Here is a 25,771-nt window from a genome sequence, read left to right as displayed (position 1 = left end):
TCAGTGGCAAGACTCCCATGGTCTTCAATGAAGCTAGAGTTTCACCTGTAATGTGCAGACCAACAACCAGGGAAGGAACATCATTCATGTATAAAATAATTAACAGCTGGACAGTATCAGAGGCCCGGTCTATCAAACTGGAACATTGCTATAATTCATCCAATAGCAGCAGCACCACCACTTGATGCTAGAGCCTAGTCTGCTGCCCTAGAGGTTAGATTCAGGGTTTGGATCCTTTGTTGTTTCACCCTACTTGTTCATTCAGAACTTGGGTGGAACCTTCCGGGTATGAACCCTTTCAGGTGGCTATATCCAGCTTTTGATTAACTGATTTGTAGGCAGGGATAAAAAATTACTGCTATTCCGAAATTTAAAGTAATAAATTTAAGGCACAACTCTGACACAAAAGCCACCCCATTCCCTAACAAACTTGAAATTCTTGCTCCACAATGTGAGGTCGCTAGAAAAGTTTGCCTGAATTTTTTTTTTCTTTTTTTTTTCTTTTAACATGTGCAAAACAACATATTTTTCCCAGCCTGAGAGACTCCCAAGCGTGGAAAATTTCAAGCACGGGTAGTTAAAATTTTGAAACGTTGTAAGCAAGTGAAAACAGGATTTCGGAAAGGGAAGTGTCAGGCAACTTCAATAATACACCTATAACAGAAAGTGTTGGGAAACTGAATAGCAGCTTTCCAGATCTTGGCAGAAGCAGGGTAGAGATTCTTCAGCTGCTCTCTAACCACCATGAAGTTTTTGGTTATCAGAGATAAGAGGAGGAGGAAAGACAAGGGATAACCATGTTTCCAAGTCACGTTGTACAGTAACTCCTCACTTAAAGTCGTCCTGGTTAACTGTTTCGTTGCTGATCAATTAGGGAACATGCTCGTTTAAAGTTGTGCAATGCTCCCTTATACCGTCGTTTGGCAGTCGCCTGCTTTGTCCACTGCTTGCAGGAAGAGCAGCCCGTTGCAGCTAGCTGGTGGGGGCTTGGAACCAGGGTGGACTGGCAGCCCCTCCATCAGCTCCCCGCTCCCCTAAATTCCCTTGCAGCAGCCACCCAGCAGGCTACCAATTGCCAGCAGTTCAGCTGTCCCTTCCCCCACTGCCATGTGCTGCTCCTGCCCTCTGCCTTGGAGCTGCTCCTGGGAGTCTCCTGCTTGCTGTGCAGGGGAGGGGGGAAGCGGGGGTTAATGTCAGGGTGTCCCCCCTCTCTCTTCCCCCCCCCCTTACCCCTTCTCCATATAGGGCATGGTGGAGACAGGACAGGGCTCAGGATGGAGCGACCGCAGCTGCTGTCTCAACTTCCTGATCTTTTTAAAAGCAATGTACTTAGAGTCGGGTCAGCATACTTAAAGGGGCAAAGAGCATCTCTCTCTCCTCCCACCCCCACACACAGGGTGTGTGTCTCTGTCTGCCATGCTGTCTCCCCACCCTCTATTCGAGCTGCCTTGTAGAGTGTGAGGCTACATTAATAACGTGTTAACCTTTGAGGGCTCAGCCGAATGCTAGTTCCCTGGGAAACATCCCACCCTCTGACTTCACCGCCTCAACCAAGCTTCACAATCATCATTGCTCTGTACAGTATTAAATTGTTTGTTTAAAACTTATACTCTGTGTGTGTGTAAGAAATTTCCCTGGAACCTAACCGCCACCGCCCCCCCCCCCCCCCATTTACATGAATTCTTAAGGGGAAATTGGATTCGCTTAACATCGTTTTGCTTAAAGTTGCATTTTTCAAGAACATAACTACAATGTTAAGCAAGGAGTTACTGTATTAGGGCCCTGAACTCCTCCCTGGGTCAGAATCTCTTTTTGGCTATCAAAGTCATCTGAAAAATTACAGGGAAACAAGGGTGCTGACTGGCTAGCAAGGTCATTGAAAACATTCTTGTGCAAACATAAATGCCATGAAAATAAAATGCATATTTAGGAGCATTCTGTATCATTTGATACTGTTTGGCATTCCTTAGTATAAGGATCAGTTCTTCTGGGGCTGAAGTTCCAGTCCGATCTTATTCTCTCACAGTGTGATCAAATGTTACATTTAGATAACCATTTATGGAGTGGAGACTGTAGCAGGACTACATTGTAAGAACTTACATTCAAAAACCTCAGTGCACAAACCAACTATGTTTTAGAAGGCAAAAAGTTAGGGGCTGTCTGACATTCTCTCTAAAGAAAAAACAAATAATACCCCATGAAAATTAAAAAGGATCAGAAGAACAGGAACATGCAGATAGTACTCACTTCAAACAATGGAGAGGTCCAGGAGATACTCTAGTTACTCGATTGACACTAGCACCATTCACAGTGCTGAGATGAACTTCAGAGATGTAGAGTGTAACAGAGGAGGACTGCAGCCGTGTTTTCACAACTTCTAGTGGACATGTCAGAATTGCACCAACAGTACCCCCACATCTGCAAAAAGAAATAAGATTATTGCAATTCTAAGCCATGAAGGAACTAGAAAGGTCATTACTTTAGCTAAACGGAAGATGGCTCAGGATCATGGTGATAGAGAAGCTAACAATAATCTGAATTCATGATAGTAGTGTAGTTACTACTACATGCCCTTGAACTAGTGACACTGATTAATCAATTTCTCTTTGTTAATCCCACAACTAAGAGTGAAAATTTTAACTGCCAAAACAAGTAACTCTGATTGGTGCAAAAGTGCACTACCTATAGTGCATACAGGTCCTCTCTGATCTGGAAGGTGAGTGTCTAAAATGTTTAGCTTCTTATGGTTGAAACTTAACCTTCTCTTCTTAATTTTTGGTGCATTCCTGATCAAACCAAAGCTGTTAACATTCCCAATATGCAAAACTGGGGTGTTTATATGAGGATATGTACACAGTACATTAGCACTATACACAGGTAATAGCAGGGGAGGTAAAGAAACCAGTAAGGCAAAATGTTAAGAGCTATGTTATTCCAGATTATTTCAAAACCCCGCTTTAAATTTTGGCAATGGTAGCAGGGAAAGCAAGTCTTCTGACAATTTACTGGCTTACTTCTTCAAGGCAAGGAAGTAGATTTACTGTTCAGAGAACAGACCACAATGGACCTGAATCTGGGAAAATGAAAGTCTTCTTATCTGGTTAGAAATGGAAAGAACCACGGTCCTTTCAAGTTTCACTGTACAGTCCCGCCAATCATCTTTGAGAAGCGCTGCATCACTCCTCCTCCTCCCTCCCGCAGCACAACACAGCCAAGTAAATGGCATTCTGACAGTTTTGTAAAGGACTCATATTATTGTGCGGTGCTAATAATTGCTTTAACTAATATCTACATACCCATCTGCTCAATGCACACTTCGCACAAAAAAACCTCTCAGGGAAAATAAGTAAAAATAGAAAGTACATGAATCATGATTAGGGCATGAAGAACACCAATGGTTCTTTACTGCTACCACTGCTGAAAAAGTACATGCCTCACAACCTCAAAAAAGGCTTAAATATTATTCCACTTCCCCAGATGAGTTTATATAAACAATCCCCCAATTGATAAATCCAGAGTTCTAGACTTCACTCTGATCATTCTAATTTTTGCAGATTTAAGTCAGAACCTTACTGTTAAATTAAATATAATGATACCAATTCTACTTGCAGCTACACTAGGGGTACTCCAACTGAATTCAATAGAAGTGGTGCTTGCTTAGCTGAAGGCAGAACTGGGGGCATTGTTTGGAATAAGATTCTAACCATCAAATATTTTCTGTTGAAAGACTAGGAAAGTCTCAAAACTGATAACTGTTTAAAACTTCTGTTGATTTAACAGCTCTTTTCACCTACCTGTTAATATTACCATATAGTGTTTCACTTAATGATTAGGGGTAAAAACCCATTGAGTTCAACAGGGCCAGGATTTCACCTTAGGAGTTAAAACTTTCCGGTAATAGATAGTGATTCTAAAAAAATTAATGGAATGCTCATGAAAGGTCCCAGAGACAGAACCCAGGAGAATGAAATCCACTCTATCCAAAGAACAGGTAACAGTGAAAGTTTCTTCACCCTGCCACTATGCTACAGTACTGATATACTTCCCACCCAAATGTAGTTTAGCTTCTGTATGAATCCTCAATCCTTTCCTGCTGCACAGAAGGCCACAAAATTCATGCCAATTATGATTATGGTTTCTGTATTGCATCCCACTAGACTAAATTCACAAACAGTTATACAGGCAATAATAAAAGTTTGGTCATCTTCACCCATACTACATTGAAATGAGTGACCCAGAAATATCTCATTACCAATCCCCAGATCCATTCAGTCTCTTCTCCAATTCCAAGATTAGTCTAAAGTGAATTAGATTAACTTCCAAGTTTTAAATAGAAGCACATGTTTCTTGACCATTTCTATTCTCAGCACCCTGAGTCACTATACAGTCAGTAAGGGATTAGGCGTCTCAACATACTAACAAAGAGTGTCTGTGTATTAAATACTAAATAGATTCCAAAACTGGAGTTCAAATAATATAGTGATGGGGCCATAAGCACTTTCACACATAGAGAAGCTAAAATAGCCTAGGGCAATGGTTTTTAACCTTTTTTCATTTGCGGGCCCCTAAAATTTTGAATGGAGGTGTGGACCCTTTTGGAAATCTTAGACATAGTCTGTGGACCCCCCAGGGGTCCACGGACCACAGGCTGAAAACCACTGGCCTAGGGAAGTACGATAGAATATTAGCTTATTAAATTAACTGCACATATCTTAACTTGGTAGTGAAAGTAAATTTAAAACTAAAACTTCTTATTTACAGCCATACAAATATATACATATATAACAGACCTATTCTATCCTAGCTCTTATATACTCTTTTCATCATTAGATTTCAAAGTTCTTTACAAAGGAGGTGCAATTTATTTTGCACTGACTCTCTACTTCATGCCATGTGGAACATTTTCCATCCATAGCCTGAATATATTTTAAATGCTACAACATGTTAACAAATGTGTTATCTTTACACAAAGCGATATACAATCAAGAATATATGAAACTGCTGCTATTACCATGTTAAACCAGACTTATACAATAAATGCCTGCATTGTTTTTCCATTCATGGTATGTACATAACATCAGCTAATCAACGAAGCATTAGAACACTAAAGATACAACGTTCATTACAGTCATAGTAATAAATTTATTTCTAACACTGGCTTCAGATTCACATTGCCAGGACAAAAGAAGGAGTACTTATGCTTTCTATCCCATAAATGTTTTGCTTGCTGAGTACTTCCAATTTGTAAGGAAAAGAAACATATTATTTTCTTGGATGCAGGAGAAGAGGGGCAGAATATTAAGATCCAAATGAGTAAAGAACAGGGCTATACTTTCAGGGAACAAATGTTTTGCAGGTCCAAGGTCTGGGATTTGCTTTGCTAAATAGTAGCCCAGGTTCAAACACAGAACCATTACCAGGCATTGTCAGACTTTCCTTTTGTGGATCACATTGGGAGACTGTCTTCTGAATCCCTTCCCCTCTCATCCACAATCATATGGAGGACCCCTGTCCCATTTGTCATCACATAACATCCCTGTGTGAACTACAGAAGTTGTTTACATGTAGGTAGTTCACACAGGGATGTTATGTGATGACATCTGAAAGTTTGGTAGCCTTTCCTCCAAACAGTATTAAGCATTACTCTCTATCCCTAGGACTTTGTAAGGCTGCTATAGTGATTTTAATGATTGGATGCCACCTACTTAATACTATTTTTGCCCAATCTTTTTGTTAACTATGTAAAACTTTCACAGTTTTATAAGATTGGAGAAATTATTTGTCCTTCCACTGCTTAATCAATCACAAATCTGGAAAAGTGGAAAATTTGAAAATCTGTGCCCATCCCCGTGCCCATCCTCACTCCCAAAGGCTAGCTGTAAAACATCCAGTCTTACCTTTTAAAATTTGTGCAGTTATTTTTAACAAGGTTTTCAAAAATACCTTGCAGTACACATTTGAAGTAAGGTTTTTTTAAAAAGATTTTTCCCAAAAAGTTAAAGTTGCAGGCTTTAGAAAATGCAAAACTACAAAGCATTCTTTATTGTTACCTTGAACTTTTACCAAGTTTAAGTCATTAATCTGTGAAGGTTTCAGTAATTTAAATTAGGAACTAGTACATATATTTCTTCAGATAAGTTTAGACTATGTTGATTCCATTTTTTAAAAATTATTTGCTGAAGGGGAAAAGAAATTAAATGGAATGAAACTTGGCATTCAAAGGACCCGTCTAGGAAATCTCTTCACCCCTATTTAAATCATCTATGCCGGTGGTTCTCAACCTGGGGTACATGTATCCCCAGGGGTACACAGAGGTCTTCCAGGGGGTACATCAACTCATCTAGCTATTTGCCTGGTTTTAGAACAAGCTACATAAAAAGCACTAGCAAACTCAGTACAAACTAAAATTTTGCACAATGATTTTTTAATACTGTTCTATATATTAGATCAGTGGTTCCCAAACTGTGGGCAAGCTCGTTTTAATGAGGTCACCAGGGCCAAGCCCAAGCCCTGCTGAACGGGGATGAAGCCAAAGCCCGAGTTTTTAAGTGAGGCAAAACTTGAGGGTACACTAGACAAATCAGCCTCCTGAAAGGGATACAGTAGTCTGGAAAGGTTGAGAACCACTAATCTATTAAGTTATTTTCAAAATAATGGTAAAAAACAAATATAGCTATTTCAATATTTAGGTATTGTGGTTTGAGATGCTTTTTTTCCTTTTATCAATATACAGTAAAAGTGCCCCTTTTTAGATTAAGTAGAATTGTGCAGGCAGATCATTTAAATGCAGAGTAAGTGAATGTTTTTAGAAATTTAGAAGTGGGTATAGGAAAGGGAAACAGACAAGAACTATTACAGTGAATTATTTTAAAAGAGGCTTTTTGGATTTTACTTATTAATGAGACAGATATAAATATTTTCTCCTCTCACAGTTACATGGATGTAGGATAAAGAATTGTAGAGTGCCTCATTTCTAAAATGATAGCATATATGGTGAATGCTTGACATAATAAACTCATATAACCTATGCCATAGTCTGCAGTGTAGATTTATATACACCCTGCATATGAATTATTGCTGATACAGGGCATGCTATTCTTTATCAGTCAAAGAACTACACAACCTTTAAGTCTCAGCACCATTAGAAGAGATGCAAATATTAACTTTTATAGACAGGGAAACTGAGGCATGGAGCTATTAGATGACTAGCCAAGATCATACCAGAAGTACATGACACAGCTAGAAACACAGCCGTGATTTCCTGACTCACAGACTGTGCTTTAGTCACAAGACTATCCTCTCTCTCTCTCTTTAGTCCTGTTTAATAGGAAGATCTTTAAAGTGAAAGCTTCTATTTCGTTATCACATTAAGAGTTCTCCTGCACAGCTCCAACATGTGTTCGGATGGTTGTGTACGTGGAAGTACATAAAAAGGGGAGAGCTGTAGGTCTTATGACAGCTACAAATAAACAGCAACTGTGTACAATTTTCTTTGTGCAAACACTAACACTCTTAGTATGGAGAGGTGTCAGCTGCACTGATAAAATAAGCTAATGGCCTTGGGGTAGCATGTTAACGAGGTCTCACTACACACTGACAGAAAAGATTCATTCCCACCACCACCTCTCATCTTAAGGTACAAATCCCTTTCACAGTTTTTAAATGTAACACAGAAAGTTAAGGCTAAAATCACCTCCTCATTCTTTGGCTGGTGTTGGAGCTGATTTGAAGCCACCTGAAAGTGACCCTTGTTAGTAGCATGCTATTTGATACCATACGAGCTCTGCAGGCTGTGACACTGACATCCAACAAGGCCCTTGGAGATGGAGTTTCAGCCCTTGCTTTCAAGTAAAAAGACATTTAAAAAAAAAAAATCAGACCCATTTCTTTCATTAGAGCTTGACATTTGGTGTCCTTATTTCCACCCCTTCTCCACTTACTCTGCATGGGATTGTGAACTCTCTTTGCGCTTGATTCTTGCAGCATTTCCATTTCTCTTCAGCAACACCTGAACCAGTGTGAACCATGTTTCACTATATTAAGAAAAAAAGTACCAGTACAGCCCATCTGTTAGGATTATAATATTTCATTTAACCACCTGCTTACAGTGGCTAAGAAGACAGGTACATGGAGATAAGAAGCTCACTTTTATGCATACGTTACTCCTGACAGAATTCTGTGCCCCTACAGGAGTGCAGAATTCATATGGCCTGCATATTTCTGTGCCCCCCGCAAAGAAAAGTGCAAAAGAAATCTGCAAGAGGACACGCACCTCTCCCCTGGCAGCCCAGGCATGGGCTGATCATTGTCAGGGGGCGGGGCTGGGCATGCGCACCTGCCAACAAGCAAGAGAGAAACTCCCTCTCGCTTGCTATTGCAGCTCACCTGGGACGTGGAGGGGTAGGGGCGTTTTGTTTTGTTTTTTATTATGCACCAGGAAAGCTCTTTCCCCCAGGCAGAAATGTAGCAGCCTGCCTGCTTAGTAACATTGTTAAATGTTCCTATTGTCAGTTAACTGTTCCCATTCTCAGTCAATTCCCGCAGGAGCATAAAACCTGTAAGAGTTTTAAGGCCCCTACATTGCCAGAGTGATGTAAATCCTTATAAATGACAGTAAGGGAATCAGCAAGGAAGATCTATGTGCTTTCTCACTTTTCTCCTGTGCCAAAGTGGCACAATGGAGTTAGATTACAGCTCAGGATTTATTTTACTTACATATTGCAAGAAGAAGAAAGAGGGTGGGGGGACAGACTCTGAGGGCAAATAAAACATTTACCAAGCAGTCAAAATGTGAGGACAATCAAAACCAAGCACTTCCCAAAGAACCCAGCCAGGTCAAGGTCAATTATTAGCAAAACTGTAGGCCTTTCATGTGTGAAAGTCTGAGCAATTTAAAATGACATTCTATTTATTTTTTTTGCGCTGTTTGGTGTTCCATAATGTAATTTAAATGAAAATCTAGGATTATAATTGGAATACAAGGTATTAGTTACCAAGTGTTTGTAACTTAACTTTCATGTGTTTAGGAAATACTGAATAGTTATTCGCAAAAAGAAAAGGAGTACTTGTGGCACCTTAGAGACTAACCAATTTATTTGAGCATGAGCTTTCGTGAGCTACAGCTCACTTCAAGTGTTTTATTAATTATTAGTATTTAATTTTTTGACACAGAGTCCCCCCAGGAGTAATATGCCTGCAGTCAACGACTGGTCACTAAATTCCTGGAGACTGTAACAGACACTGTTTAATGACACATACTACAGCCTTATTAAAAATGTAACTATAAGCAGAAAGAATATGAACTAACAGGTAGGTACAATTGACAGTGGAAAGCCAACCACTAAAGTAGCCCTTTATGCTTTCGATACTCTTTCTCTACTTTTTGCTCTGTCATCAAAGCAGTGATTTTATGAACACCACTGGTTTTTCCTTGGCACAGGATTTGTACTCCTATGTACAGCTGGTCATCCAAAAGGATACTGTAAGGTAAAAAGTTACATTAAGACAATGGCCCTTGCGTAGTTAATGGCCCTTACATCTTCCCTCCCACCCCCTATCATTTAGCTTGTTTACTTTTTGTATTTCATTTAGCTTTGGTGATGGGAAGAGATTAAACCATTTTCATTTCCAGGGAAAAGTAAAAGTAAAAAAATATTGTAAAAATATTTATTTTAGCATTTTTAAACAAAACAAAAACACACCACCACCACACAGACAATCAACTTCTCTAGATTTTTGCACTTGACCTGCCAGATTAGAGAATGGTGTAGGGAGGGGAAGGTTCAATAGCGATTTTGTAATAATGCATCAGCTGTTTACTTGTCTGGATGGAAGGAAAACTTCCAAACGTTGAGGAACTGAATACAATGCAGTTATTAACTGTAGTCACAAGGCTTACCGAACTGGCACTGAAACACTAAGTGAAGCCTTGATCCTGAAAATAAATGCATTGTAAAAAAGATACAAAATTAAAATTGAATTTTAATGTGAATTGTTAGTACTGACAAAAATAAATCTGTGCATGCCCCTTCACTATGATTCAACAGACAGAATCTGTGGGTAAAGAACTGAAATATCAGACATGCTGCTAAACATAAAGTTCCTTGTATGTCTGTACAGGTTATTTACAAATAGGTCAGTTACTCTGACAGTGGCATAAATAAGACCAAAGTGCATTTTAATAGGAAACACGTGTTACCACTGTATAGGAGTAAATTCCCAATATTAGTCTTCAATATTTATTGCACACATAATTTATTTATTAAGACGGACACCAAAAATACATAGAAAGAAACACCCACTTCTTTGTGTTCATAATTCGGGCATACTATTAATAGATGGCCAAACTACTATAGTTTACTAAAGAGAGATTCTATACCCGTGTTACTCAGACTGAGGCTCACAAGCAGTCCTTTAAGGTGTCTCCTGTAGCTCTTTGCAGCACATGATATTAAAACACTATGTGATTTAATTAATAAGCTAAGATATTAACAGATCAGGATACTTTTATTACGTTATTAACCAACTGTAGTTGACAGAATCATAGGACTGGAAGGAACCTTGAGAGGTTGTTTACTCCAGTCCCCTGCACTCAAGGCAGAACTGAGTATGGGGGGGAGGGATAGCTCAGTGGTTTGAGCATTGGCCTGTTAAACCCAGGGTTGTGAGTTCAATGCTTGAGGGGGCCATTTAGGGATCTGGGGCAAAAATTGGGGATTGGTCCTGCTTCGAGCAGGGGCTTGGACTAGATGACCTCCTGAGGGCCCTTCCAACCCCCATATTCTATGATTATCTAGACATTCCTGACAGGTGTTTGTCTAACCTGCTCTTAGAAACCTCCAAGGATGGAGATTCCACAACCTCCGTGTAGGCAATTTATTCCAGTGCTTAACCACCCTGACAGGAAGATTTTCCTCATGTCCAACCTAAACCTCCCTTGCTGCAATTTAAGCCCATTGCTTTTTGTCCTATTCTTAGAGTTTAAGAAAAAACAATCTTTCTCCCTCTTCCTTGTAACAACCTTTTATGTACTTGAAAACTGTTATCATGCCTCCCCCATCCCCAGTCTTCTCTTTTCCAGACTAAACAAACCCAATTTTTTTCCATCTTCCCTCATAGGTCATGTTTTCTAGACCTTTAATCACTTTTGTTGCTCTTCTCTGGACTCTCTTCAATTTGTCCACATCCTTCCTGAAACGTGGCACCCAGAACTGGACACAATACTCCAGTTGAGGACTAATCAGTGCAGAGTACAGCAGAAGAATTACTTTTCTGGTCTTGCTTACAACACTCCTGCTAATACATCCCAGAAGGATGTTTGCTTCTTTTGCAACAGTATAACACTGTTGACTCATATTTAGCTTGTGGTCCACTATGACCCCCATTTTGTACTTGTGCAACTGATTGTTCCTTCTTAAATGAAGTACTTTGTATTTATTGAATTTCATCCTATTTACTGCAGATCATTTCTCCAGTTTGTCCAGATCATTTTGAATTTTAATCCTATCCTCCAAAGCACTTGCAACCACTCGCAGCGTGGTATCATCCACAAACTTTATAAGTGTACTCTCTATGCCATTATCTAAATCACTGATGAAGATATTGAACTGGACCCACAACTCATCCCTGCAGGACCCCACTCATTGTGTCCTCCCAGCATGACTGTGAAACCACTGATAACTACTTTCTGGGAACCATTTTCTAACCAGTTTTGCACCCACCTTAGAGTATCTCGATCTAGGTTGCATTTCCCTAGTTTATGAGAAGGTCGTGCAAGACAGTACCAAAAGCTTCACTAAAGTTAAGATATACCATGTCTACCACTTCCCCCCATTCACAAGACTTGCTACCCTGTTAAAGAAAGCCATCAGGTTGGTTTGACCCGATTTATTCTTGACAAATCCATACTGACTGTTACTTATCACCTTATCTTCTAGACGTTTGCAAATTGATTGCTTAATTATTTGCTCCATTATCTTTCCGGGTACAGAAGTTAAGCTGACTAGTCTGTAACTTCCTGGGTTGTCCTTATTTCCCTTTTTATAGATGGGCAAATATATAGTGCCATCTTCCAATCCTCTAGAATCTCTCCCGTCTTCCATGACTTTTCAAAGATAATTGCTAATGGCTCAGATATCTCCTTAGTCAGTTCCCTGAGTATTCTAGGATGTATTTCATCAGGCCCTGGTGATTTGAAGACATCTCATATGTCTAAGTAATTTTTAACTTCTTTCCCTATTTTAGCCTCTTCTGATCCTACCTCATTTTCACTGATATTCACTGTGTTAGACATCCAATCACCACCAACCTTCTCGGTGAAAACTGAAACAGAAATCATGAAGCACCTCTGCCATTTCCACATTTTCTGTTATTGTTTCCTCCAAACACCCCCCCTGCTCCCCCCCCCACACTAACAGACCCATCCTATCCTTGGTCTTCCTCGTGCTTCTAATGTATTTGTAGAATGTTTTCCCGTTACCCTATATGTCTCCAGCTAGTTTGATCTCATTTTGTCCCTAATAGTAATACCTGCTCAGCCATTTCACTGAGAGAATAATATCACTAGTATTTAATCAATTACAATTGGTTAACAACATAGTAAAAGTATCCTGATTTTTATATATAAAAATACTAAAAGAAACAATGAATTCACACCACTGTGGCTTTTTTGGGTATTGTTGATTGCTAATTTAGCTCCAGAACCACTAAGGTCTGAGTCTTACTGCTATAACCAAACTGCTATCACCAAAGAACTTCATCATTCTCCTCCCATAACCCTCCCCATAGACTTAACTTCTTTTTGAGGGGATGGGGATGGAGGCTTTTTTTAGTTTGTGGCTTAACACAAATCATTGTAAATCATGATTTAGAGAGCCAATATGAAAAAGAAGAGATACACTTACTTCTCTGTCATAGAACAGTCAGTATTTTGTTAATTATTTCAAGGCCTGATCCTGCAAATACTCATGCTTGTAATTTTACTCCCGTCAGTAGTCCCAGTGACTGTAACTCAGGTGAGTAAAGCTGCTTGTGAGTAACTTTTTGAAGGGGTCAGGTACTAGGTCATGTCACAATGCAAATCAAAACCAATGGTTTCTAATTGGAGAATTTAACGCATACACCCCAATATCGAAAAGCTGCTTTGCACAGGCTGAACCCAGGGCTCACACACAGCAATTCACAAGATTAAGGCCTACATCTGGCAGGTACTGTATTTTTAAACGTATATTTATCAAAAGCCTTATCAGCTTTAGCAAATATTTTGTGGCATGTTCCTCTTATAGCCTATAACTTTGCCTCTGATTCGTAATTTTGTGTTATATCTTGGGTTCTGAGCCACAATTTGATCTGCACAAGTGGACTCCTGTGCCCACAGAGAGCCCTGATGATTTAAAGACTGCACAATTGGCACCTTGCTGTAAATCCACTGACACACAAGACAAAAACTGGTAGGAAGATATTTAAAATAAATAAGTAAAAAATGAAGAAAGACTATCACTATTCCTCCTAATATACAAATTATGGCCATAAACCTGCGAATTATGGGGTACAGGCAGACTCCTGAGACCAAGAGAAGCTCCTCTGTCCACACGCTGAAACTTGTAGGCCACTTTTCCAGCCTGTTTCTGCTAAGTTTCAACACAGGAGATGTATCCGTCTGTATGTAAAAATGGCACATCCATGACAACAGATCTGATTCCTGTGTGCATTCAAAGGGCTATCCACTTACTTCAGTAACAAAAATGAGTCTGGCTTTGTTCGTGTTTTTAAATATCATTAGCACCACAAACACCAGCACAGTTAACACAGTGACAGTCTCAATAAAGGCAGGGGTGAGCAAACTTTTTGGCCCAAGGGCCACATCGGCATTGTGAAACTCTTATGGAGGGCCAGGTAGGGAAGGCTGTGCCTCCCCAAATGGCCTGGCCCCCGCCCCCTCCCACTTCCCGCTCCCTGACTGCCCCCCTCAGAACCCCTCACCCATCCAACCCCCCCCAGCTCCTTGTCTCCTGACCGCCCCCTCCTGAGGCCCCCCCCGACCCTAACCACCCCCCCGGGACCCCACCGCCATCCAACCCCCCCCCCCCCCCGTTGCCTTCCCCTGACTGCCCTGACCCCATCCACACCCCTGACCCCTGACAGACCCCCTTGGACTCCCACGCCTATCCAACCCCCTGTTCCCCACCCCCTGACTGCCCCCCCGGAACTCCCTGCCCCTTATCCAAACCCCCCCCCCAATCATGCCGTTCAGAGCAGCGGGAGCTCGCAGCCCCACCACCTTGCCAGAACCAGCCACAGTGCCTGGGCTGCGGGCCAGAGCACTGGTGGCACGTGGAGGCTGCGGGGAGAAGGAACAGCGGGGGAGGGGCCAGGGGCTAGCCTCCCCAGCCGGAGCTCAGGGGCCAGGCAGGACAGTCCATAATGAGTGTGAAGCTTGGTTGAGGTGGTGAAGTCAGAGGGTGGGATATTTCCCAGGGGATGCCTTACTGCTAAATGATTAACTAGCAATTGGCTAAGCCTGCAAGGGTTAACTCGTTAATGTAGCTTCACACTCTACAAGGCAGAACGAATGGAGGGAGGGGAGACAGCATGGCAGACAGAGACAAAGACACACACCCTGTGTGTGAGAGAGAGAGATGCGCACTGCTCCTTTAAGTACACTGACCCCACTCTAAGTACACTGCCTTGTTAAGTTAATCAGCAAGCTGAGATGGCAGGAAGCTCCCTCCGTCCTGAGCCCTGACATGTGTCCCCCCTGCACTATGGAGATGGGGCAAGCGGGGTGCAGGAGCAGGGAGGAGGGGGACACCCTGACATTAGACCCCCCTCTTGCCCGCCCTCACCCCCCATACAGCGAGCAGGAGGCTCTGAGAGCAGCTGCAAGGCAGACGGCAGGAGCAGCACATGGCAGTGGGGGGAGGGACAGCTGAACTGCCAGCAACTGATAGCCTGCTGGGAGGCTGCTGCACAGGGAACTTAGGGGAGCAGGGAGCTGATGGGGGGGCTGCCGGTCCACCCTGGTTCCGAGCCCCCACCAGCTAGCTGCAATGGGCTGCTCTTCCTGCAAGCAGTGGATAAAGCAGACGGCTGCCAAATGACATAAGGGAGCATTGCACAACTTGAAAGGAGCATGTTCCCTAATTGATCAGCAACATAACAATGAAACAACGTTAACTGGGACAACTTTAAGTGAGGAGTTACTGTAAATACATGAGGAGTCGCGTTAATGTGAATGGGATTAGTCACATGTTTAAAGCTAGCAGGTGCATGGAAGTGTTCTCAGGAGTAGGGACTTGGGTGTGACAGCAATAGGTAAACAATTTTCAGACAAAAAAAAAAGATTTCTGAAGTTGATGGGAGCTACTAGTTCAGAATAGGGTTGCCAACTTTCTACTTGCACAAAACCAAACACGCTTGCCCTGCCCCTGTAGCCCTGTCCCTTTTATGAGGGTCCCGTCGTCCCCCCGGCTCCCTCCATCCCACCCTCCCTCTGTCACTCGCTCTCCCCACGCTCCCTCACTCACTCATTTTCACTGGGCTGGCTCAGGGGCCGGGGTTCAGGAGTGGGTGATGGCTCTGGCTGGGTGTGCGGGCTCTGGGGTGGGGCCAGGGATGAAGGATTTGTGGTGCAGGAGGGGGCTCCAGGCTGGGGTGCAGGGGGGAGTGAGGTGGTGCAGACTCTGGGGTGGGGCTGAGGGATTTGGGGTATAGGAGGGTGCTCCAGGCTGGGACCAATGGGTTCAGAGTGTGGGAGGGGAATCAGGGCTGGGGCAGGGGATTGGGAGGGGGTCAGGAGTACAGGCTCTGGGCGGTGCTTACCTCAAGCAGCTCTCAGAAACAGCAGCAGCAGCAGCAGCAGCATGTCCCCTCTCTGGCTCCTATGCAGAGGCGTGGCCAGGTGGCTCTAGGCGCTGCCACATCCCCACAGCTCCCATTGGCTGCGATTCCCGGCTGGTGGGGGCTGCGGAGCCAGCACTTGGGGCTGGGGCAGCATGCTGAGCCCCCTGGCTGCACCTACATGTCGGAGCTGGAGAGGGGACATGCCTCTGCTTCTGGGACCTGCATGGAGCCATGGCAGGGAGGGAGCCTGCCTTAGCCCTGCTGACCAGACTTTTAACGGCCCAGTCAGCAGTGCTGACTGGAGCCGCCAGGGTCCCTTTTCGACCAGGCATTCTAGTCGAAAAATGAACACCCTGGCAACCCTAGTTAAGCACAACAAAGCATCCAGGGAATGCACTTGATCCATAAAATATAGCAAGGGATCTAACAATATTAGCCAGCAGAAAGGCTCATTATTTAGCTGTTCAGGTCTTACTGGTTTATTTTAAAAGCTCAAAACTTAATTTTTTTTTTAAAAGCACATGACAAAAAGCCAACACCTTCTTATAAAAGCCTAAAACAAAAGGGAATATTTCCACCACTTAAAAATAAAATCCCAATTAATTTTTTTTTTTAAATTCTGATAGCTTTCAAACAAACACAAAGAATCTGGCAGTGACACTGAACTGATTTTCATTATCCAAGTTGAGAGAACTGCAAAAATATGAAAACAAAACAAAAACAAAGCATAAATAGTAACACATAAATTGGAGTTTCTGTTACTAACAGAAGTAAATAAATTTGTTTATAACTTCATCCTTATGTTGACAGTGACCCTTTAAATAACATCAGCTTTCTAACAGAACATTCTAGATATGCCACAATTCTCAAAATATCATCAGCTATTTTTAATGCACAGAAGTTCAAAGTAGTAACACCCAATTCATGGAGCAAATTACAGTGTCTCAATTTTAAACATACATTGGGTTTTTCTGAGAGGATTATTTGGGCAAAAGAGGAAGGGGAAGTTGCAGGGAGGAGGGCATTGGGGTAGCCTAGGAAAGGAAGAGGATCAGGACTAAATCTGAAATATATCAAAGTATACTAATTTGCGCCAAGAGTCTTAAGTTTGGGAAAGTGGGTTTGGTCCAGTGGTTAGGACAACTGAAACAAAGCTGGCAGTACTTTTTGCCTTATTGTTATGAATGACCTCCCAATAGTCTAATCGTACAGGCCCGGTACAAAACAAAAAACAACTCCCCCCACCCCCCAAATTAGCAATGAGTTAACATCTTAAACTGAACACAGGGAACTATCAGTGCATGAATCCTTCCTTTTAGACACTAACACTGTTAATCTGTACAGTATACCTTCATCGTATGAATTAAAAAGACTTAACTCTGTTTCAGTATTTTACAGAGATTCACTAAAAACTACAGGCAAACAAACAGCTTCAGTTATTTTTAGGATTCCAAAGATTTCTGGTTAGGTGTATAGATTGCAGAATGCCCTGGAGACTACCATTGCAGCACGTTTACCTATTCAGGAGAAAGGTCAACTTGCTGCAGGGAACCAAAAAAAACCAAGAGAAAGTTAAGGAACTTCACAGCTCAGCCACACCACTCATTCAAAGAAGTTTCCCACCTCCTATGCAGTACTGTAATGCCTTATCCTTGACTGGTCCCTGAGAACACACAGCCTGAGTTCCTACGGTTTTAAGGATGAACTCACTCTGTGCAACCCCAAGGCCCTGGGCATTTCTGGGACAGAAAGCAAGTCACTCCAACATGGATGCTGGTTACTAAACTAATTTTCATTTGTAACTCTCCAATTTCTAGCACCCCTTTCCCCCCTACCATAAATTCCAAAGTCAAGTACTAAGATGCCTCCTCCCCCCATGAGATGCCTCCTCCCCCCCCAAAATCAATTACTAAGGTACATCATTCTTTTCTGTACAGATTTTTTAAAATGATTCCTGCTACGAACCTTTTCACAGAAGGTCCTATAATCAATCAACATATGTATTTAATGTACATGGTTGGATTGGACTAAAATCTTAATCTAGATGCTACTCAATACAGAAGTCCATTACCTTGATTCTCTAATCTTAAAATGTTAAATATTCTGTACTTCCCCTTCCTGGCCTGGGTTAATATGCCCGATCTAGTACCCATCACCAGATTACCTGGGAATACAAATTCATGGACTCAACCAGAAGACAAAGGGCCATTGCTAAAACCTGGTTAATTTTATAGTTCTTAAAAAAAAAAAGAAAAAAAAAGAGTTCTAAGAAGTGCAACCAAGCAAGTCTTCAGGTGACTGGAAATCTAACATAAGGCACTGATCCTACATCAAGATCCAGTAGTGCAGATTTCTAATCCCCAGTGCAAGGTGCTCGAAGTTAGCGGGACTCTGCATAGGCACATGGGTTTGTGGCTGTGGATCCTGATGCATGTCTAGAATATAGTACTAATATAATAATATAGTATTAACATAGTACTTTGGCTGTGTTGTAAGCGAGCAGTATCAGTGATTGCACAAGGATACTGTAACACCTACCCAGGCTTGACAGTATATCTAAAAGTACAAATCCTTTTTATCAACTTTTGGTGCTTCTGATGTACAATATTAAAAAGCTTCTGATTAAGTGTGTTAAACCAGGCAAAAGCAAAAAATGTATGTTTTAGTAGGGCTAAATGTCAATGTATACATCTAGAAACAAAGGCTGTAGGCCATACTGACATCATGGGGAACTCTATCCTGGGAAACAGGGACTCTGAAAAAGATTTGGGGGTCATGATGGATAATCTGCTGAACACGAGTTCCCAGTGCAACACTGTGGCCAAAACAGCTAATGTAATCCTTAGATGCATAAACAGGGGAATCTTCAGTAGGAGTAGAGAGGTTATTTTACTTCTATATTTGGCCCTGGTATGACCACTGCTCGAATTCCGTATCAAATTCTGGTGCCCACAATTCAAGAAAGATGTTGATAAATTGGAGACGATTCAGAGAAGAGCCATGAGAAAGATTAAAGGATTAGAAAACATGCTTTATAATGACAGACTCAAGGAGCTCAATCTATTTATCTTAGCAAAGAGAAGGTTAAGGAGTTGATTATAGTCTATAAGTACCTACATGGTAAACAAATATTCATAATAGACTTTTCAGTCTAACAGAAAAAGGTATAACATGATCCAATGGCTGGACGTTGAATCTAGACAGATTCAGACTGGAAATAAGGCATATATTTTTAACACAGAGTAACAAAATCTTTGGAACAACTTACAAAGGAACATGGTGGATTCTCCATCACTGGCAATTTTTAAATCAAGATTGGAAGTTTTTGTAAAAGCTCTGCTGTAGGAATTATTTTGGGGAAGTTCTATTTTGGATCAGACAAAATGATCCCAATGGTCCCTTCTGGCCTTGGAATCTATCAATTATGGTTCTACTGTGTAATTGTTATTTTGCAATAAAAAAGTCTGAATACTGGTATTTCAGTATACAGATAGTAAAGCAAGGATTCATTCATTTGCTATTTAATACAATATTTCCTTGCAAGTTATTAAAATTGCTTTTCCTTTTTAAGACTAGATGTTCCAATAGCAGAAAAATTTACAAAGTTCTCTGTTACAAAGTGAACAAAATACAAAGTTCTTGTTTTAATAACACCTTTGAATCTCCTACTCATCTTTCTTCTACACATCAAAATAAGCCAATACTTATTTGATGTTTCCCTGCACTATTGACTTTCTAGCTCCAAAAGTGACTTCTACCATATTTTGATATATTTTTGAAAGATTCCCATCTTTGAAATCTATAGTAGTCTAAAAGGCAAATTTTGCTGTGACACTAGTAATAAAGATTTCACATAAGGGTAGTGACACTTTCATAAAGCTATTGAGGGAGCAGAAATGTAATGGCAGTCAAATTACTCCAGCAGAAATATGTAGTAAAACTTGAATGTTTACTAGGAAAAGGTTTGTGTTGCTTCAATATACACAGGGTATTTCAATGGACGTAAGCCCATGTAAGAAGAGGTACCCTAATTGTTTATTATTTTTAGATAGCTGAATATTATTTCTATTTTAGGTTGGATGTCATAAAACACTGATAATATTTACACAGTCATCTTTACATGCTTATTTTTCATAAAATGAAACTGCCAAAGTAAAATGGCTTTAATTTTTAAAAACACTAAACAGGTTGTAGTTGTTGCATAAATTTTCAAAGTTCAGTATGCTACAAAATCAATCAAGCCTGCTATAAAGGGAGCTATGTGAATATGGGGCATGTACATGGGGCTGGAGAGAGGAAGGCAATGAGAAATAGAAAGTGGATCCTTTCAACTCTAGTTCTTTAATTTAAAATCCAGACCAAGCTGGTAGCGGCCAAGAGCTGTTACAATCAGATATTTGTTTGGTGCCAGTTATGAAATGAGCTAGTGATCACAATTCAGTTCTAAGAAGATGTGTATGCATCATTAAGTCACTACAACTGACTTCTTCAGGGGTAGTCTCAATACAGAGGCCAAGAATTAAATGGAAATGAAGACTGAACTGCCCCCTCACTCCTAAAGCTAGTGATGTTGGGAGTTTTCTGTTTTGGTCCCATATCTGGAACATTTCATAAGCATTACATTAACCCCAGTAAGATGAATAAAATCCTGTTTTCCTACCTTCCCATATTGTTCCCACCACACACGATTTGAGTAGAGCATTAGATATGGTAACAGTCCTGATAGAAAGCAATATTTTAAAGTGCTCTTCTATATTCTTCAGCAAAATCTAAAATAAAAGGAATCATTCAAGAAAAGATCACTCTTCAGGCTATAAACTAAAGTGACAGAGGGGTTGTTCAGTTACCCTAAATAAATTTCACACTGCTAAATGAATGAATACATACTTTTGGCTATGCTGAGCCAGGATTAGAAGCAAATCTGTGGCTAGCACCCAATGAAAAGTTAATATAAGGTGTCTCAGCACCTTCTGCACAACATAACTTTTGACTCATTTGAAGGGCCTGGTAGCCAGACCACAAAGTTAATAGACCAGACTTCTTCTCAAAGGCAGGGAAATTCATTAGCTGCAGAGATTAATAATCTGCATCTGGCCTTGATTCAGTTTACAGACCTTAACTTTGTGTTTACTCTCAAGCAAACTTCTCTCACTCCCTTGGCCTTCCTTTTGTAGAGCTGTCAAGTCACGATGCTGAGATGAGGGTTCAGAATGTTAGAGGCAGCAGGGACTCTCTCTCTCTCCGGCTTTTCTGAAGCTTTACAAGGAGCTGAAACCCAGGAGGTGCTGTCCTGGGCCCTGCTGCTGCATTACTTCTCCTCTCCTTCCACTTGTACGTCTGGAAGGCAGAAACTGGAAGTAATTGTACCTGCCCAGGCACTGTTACAAGGAAAGTGCTGGGGATCAGACACATTCTGCTCATTAAGATCCTAGGTTTCAGAGTAACAGCCGTGTTAGTCTGTATTCGCAAAAAGAAAAGGAGTACTTGTGGCACCTTAGAGACTAACCAATTTATTTGAGCATTTTATTTGAGCTTATGCTCAAATAAATTGGTTAGTCTCTAAGGTGCCACAAGTACTCCTTTTCTTATTAAGATCCTAGAGTGTCTACTCACACCCAAATCCTATAGTTTGATTCAGCCTGAATCTACAATCTATCAGAGAGACCTGCCCTCCCACCAGGCCATACTCCCATCCATCAAGAACTAGGGCAACTAGATAGACCACCCTCATAATTCCTCACAGAACTCTCCCAGCTGCACCAGAACACCAAGCCCAAATGACTAACCCTGAATCCGTTCCCATTTCCTCCCTGACCTTCGCATCTGTACATACACACACACACCCCCCTATACATACACACATGCACACACAGCTCAGTTAAGTCGCCCTTCTTTCCTATAAGATCTGGCTAGATGAACCTTCTCCTCCCGCTCCACCCAGATGCTAGGTCCCTCTTCCCACCCTCAGAACTGTCTGAAGGCCCTGCAAGCAACCCTACAATGGACAGGCCATCTAAAGAGTTTCCTCACATTACAGATCCTGAGAAGATTAAGACAGACCCCTGGCACCCAACTCCTCCAGCAGAACAAGAGTGACAATGAGTTCATTCGCTATGCAAGAATATACAATGGTGCAGTAAACTGCTCAAAAACCATCCCAGCCAATGGGCCCTGCTACCAGCTAGATACATGCTTCTGCCTGCAGCACTTCTCCAATCTCTTCTGCCTATAGGGTGGAGGGAGGTGTGTGCATGACACATTCCTCTCCTGGGAAACATACCATTAAACAAACTATAAAATACCCCACTGCCATCTATGCCCCCAAGGTACACCTCCAATTTCCACTAAGAGGCCACATAAAAACAGAGAGATTCACCCCCACCATCAGAGCCTCTCTCACCTGCCAGGCCCCCATACCATGTGGCAGTATAAGGAGAGGCGGCTAGAGAGAGAAACTAGTGGCTTCACCTACCCTCCAGCAAAGAGATGCACCAGGCTGCGTCTCTGGCTCATCCTCTCTCATGCTTGGCCCCTGCAGACAGGAGGTGATGGGCTGCCAGGTCCCTCACTGCTGCCGAGCGCAGAGCTGTCCAGAGCGAACCCACCCCCGCTGCCCCCGGCCACAGATGACTGCAGCCGGGGTTGCTGCGTCCTCCCGCGGCTGCAGCCACAGCAAACCAGGGGCCTGGACTTCTGAACACGCAGCTGGGCCCAACATGAGCAGACACCGCCGCTGGCCCGGGCGGCAGGACGTGACATCGCCGCCCAGCTCCAACGGCCCCGTTCACATGACCAGCGCCGCAGCACTGGGAGGGGAGAGGCGGCCAGAGAGAAGCGGTGCAGACAGACGAGTTAACTCAGCCTCCTCCACATTCAGAGGGGGGGAGGGAAAGGAAAGGGTGGATCCCGGCCAGGGGGAGGTGGAAAAGGGGTTGCCGTCGGGTGTCCCCTGGGGGAGATTTCTTAGCATCGGTGGGAGAGGGATTTCCGGGAGGGAGGCTGTTATCTAGCAGAGGCGGGGAGGTGTGTGTGGGGGGGGGAATGATCCTAACTTTGCAGCCTCCCCACCACCCCTAATGCTCCCTGCGGATGCAGCAAGAGGCGAGCAGCCAGCAGGGAAAGGTGGGTCCTCTTTCAGGGAAGGGCAGAAGAGTTTCCTCCCCTGGGAGTGATAAGAAAAGGGGGTTTCCCTTCGTGGAGGGGCAGGAGACGCTGTGGTCTCCGTTTGAAGGTCTCAGAGACCCAGGTGGTCTCCGTTTTGTGACAGCCCCCCCCGGGACGAACGGGAGCGGAACTAATGGAGGGACCGAGCCTGGCTCTGCGGGGGTGGGCACTGATGCTGTCCCGGCTCGGCGTCTGGTCCCCCTGGGTCCGGAGAGAGCGGCAGAGACTGGGAGGGGCGGGGCGGGGCGGGCTAGGAGTGAGCAGGATCCGGAGCTGAGGCAGCCACACCGTGGTGGAGAGGGGAGAGGAAAATGCAGCGGGCTCAGGCCACCTTCACGGCCGCCGGCTAGGGCCTGGAGACTCCGGGCAGGGGCTGGGGTTTGCAGGGAAGGGCTGGGGGAAGGAGAGAGGAACCCGCTCGCTTGCAGAATAAGAGCTGAGCCGCCTTACAGGAAAGAGCGAGGTGAGAGAAAGTCTTTAACCCTGGTACTTGCGCAAGCAATACCAGCCTCGGCCCAGACACCCGCTTGCTCGTCTAGCTACCTCTGCAAGACATTGCCCGAAAGTGCCGGGCTACCTCGCACCATGCCAGCAGCGTTCCGCACTGCAAACAGCCCCTGCATCCATGCAGCGCAGATACCTCCCCCTGAAACCCCCCCGCCGCCCCAAGACACCCTCTGACATCCCCGCTCGCCAGTTTCCACCTACAGTGCCCTGAAACCCCATTCCCTCCCCCCAAGCTGCCCTCTGCATGTTCACGGTCCTCATCCTAACCCTCCCTCCGCGTCGCGCACAGCAGCCAGCCATCTCACTCACCCCAAAGGCCAACCACGTCACTCTCAGCCCAAGCATCTCGATCCTTTGCCCGCACCCCCTCACCCCAGGAGAGAATTAGTCGAGACACCCCCCAGCAGATCATTCCCTAGTTCCTACAGGGATCCTGCAGACACTGCAGTGCGTGGCCTCCTCCCATCCACCCTCCAGGCAAGCGTCCCTGCCGCCACTACCCACTCCCTGCAATCACCTCGGCCCTCCACAGCGAGGGCTGTAGAGACCCAACCACCTACCTTCTCCAAAGAGCAAAGGAGGATTTGCCCCGCCAGCAACCCCACCCCAGCGGCTGCACCAGGCTGCAGATCTGGAAGCCATTTCCCTGGGGGCTGCAGCAATGAGGAGTCGCGGGGAGAGGTGCTGCTTTGCATGTCCGGGCCTCGCCGACACTTAGGAACGGGGAAACATCTCGCACAAAGGGGCTCTCCCTGAGAAACGCTAACGAATTGCTTTCCCCCCTACCTCCTTCTATTCCTTGACAGGCCCCATTTCCCCCAAACCTCTCCCCGGCTGATCACATTACAAAGGCTCTGCACATGCACACGCCAGTGGGGCACGAGGTGAGGCCGAAGTAATCATTAGCGGCTGCACCTACCCTCCAGCAAACAGATGCACCAGGGTGTCTCTCTGGCTCATTCTCTCATTCTCGTCCGCGGCAAACGGGAAGGAGGGAGGGAGGTGATGGGCGCTTCCGCTCTGCTCTCTGCCAGTTCACTCCTCTGGGCCCTGAATGAGCAGACACGGAGTCAGAGCTGCCGCCAAGCGCCGACTCCTGCCCCCCTCCCGCGGAGAGAACAGCAGCCTGGATCGCAGCTGCTGCCGAATCCTCCGGCGGCGGCAGCAACCTCCCGCAGCAAAGCCAGTGCCCCCACAGGCCTTCGCTTATGAATATGAAACTAGGCCCAACATAAACAGACACTGCCATTGGCCCACGGGAGGATGTGACATCACCGCCCAGGCCCAGCTCAGCAGGCGCCTTTCACCTGAGGAGGGACTCGCAAATTCTTCAATGAAAGAGCTAAGGGTGGTGGGGAGGAGGCTGGGCTGTCCGGAGAGGGAGCGTGGAGAAGAGAGGGATGTGAGGATACAGTGTATAACTAATGGACAGCTTAATGCAATGGCATGCTCCTGTAAAGCATACACGATCTCCTAGAACGCCATACGGCATAGGGGATAGCATATTGCTATCATGCGGTATTTTACAGCATGCAATACAGTACATCAGCATACCATTCATCATGGGAAATAATGTGTCCCTATAGTATGTTATGTACAGTGTGGGAGAAGGCATATCACTATTGTACAGTTCTATCTATGCCAGGGATGGGCAAACTACAGCTGGGGGGCCACATCCAGCCCTTCAGATGTTTTAATCTGGCCCTCGAGTTCCTGCTGGGGAGCGGATCTGGGGGTTGTCCTGCTCCATGTGTGCTGTAGCTCTGCACGGCTCCCAGAAGCAGAGGCATGTCCCCCACTCTGGCTCCTATGCATAGGGGCAGCCAGGGGGCTCTGCACATTGCCCCCACCCCAAGTGCCACCCCCACAGGTCCCATTGGCTGGGAATTGCAGTCAATGGGAGCTGCAGGGGCAGTGGCTGTGGATGGGGCAGCATGCAGAGTTGCCTGGCTGCACCTCTGCATAAGAGCCAGATGGGGGACATGCCACTGCTTCCAGGAGCTACTTTAGGTAAGCATTGCCTGGAACCTGCACCCCTGATCCTCTCCCACTCTCTGAACCCCTCAGTCCCAGCACAGAGCACCCTCCTGCACCCCCAACCCCTCATCCCCAGCTGCACCCCAGAGCCCGCACCCCCAGCTGGAGCCCCCACCCTTCCCACACACCCCAACCCACTGCCCCAGCCCAGAGCCCCCTCCTGCACCCTGAACTCCTCATTTCTGGCCCCACCCCAGAGCCTGCACCCCCAGCTGGAGCCCTA

At 44.2% G+C, this 25,771-nt stretch overlaps 1 protein-coding gene across 8 annotated transcripts in view; it reads right to left on the bottom strand.

Annotated features, from left to right (window-relative positions):
• SLC25A36 (solute carrier family 25 member 36) overlaps positions 1-24,726 on the bottom strand; it is a 64,670-nt gene extending 39,944 nt beyond the window's left edge. The window contains exons 1-4 of one of the 8 annotated variants that reach the window (XM_073359968.2): positions 24,431-24,726; positions 20,955-21,218; positions 20,501-20,609; positions 2,248-2,418 (exon numbers count right to left, since the gene is read on the bottom strand). In XM_073359968.2, coding sequence (XP_073216069.1) covers positions 2,248-2,418; positions 20,501-20,508 — 179 coding nt within the window. In that variant the 5' untranslated portion in view covers positions 20,509-20,609; positions 20,955-21,218; positions 24,431-24,726. Of the gene's footprint in view, positions 1-2,247; positions 2,419-20,500; positions 20,610-20,954; positions 21,219-22,312; positions 22,893-24,071; positions 24,411-24,430 lie in introns of those variants that run through there. The other 7 variants (XM_073359966.2, XM_078854442.1, XM_073359967.2 and 4 more) reach the window with 7 other exon arrangements.
• Between the last annotated feature and the right edge of the window lie 1,045 nt (positions 24,727-25,771).

This window comes from Lepidochelys kempii, chromosome 9 (genome assembly GCF_965140285.1).
Source record: "Lepidochelys kempii isolate rLepKem1 chromosome 9, rLepKem1.hap1, whole genome shotgun sequence".
NCBI lineage: Eukaryota > Metazoa > Chordata > Testudines > Cheloniidae > Lepidochelys > Lepidochelys kempii.
The sequence above is the reverse complement of the archived record's forward strand: the minus strand, read 5'-3'. Positions and strand labels throughout refer to the sequence as shown.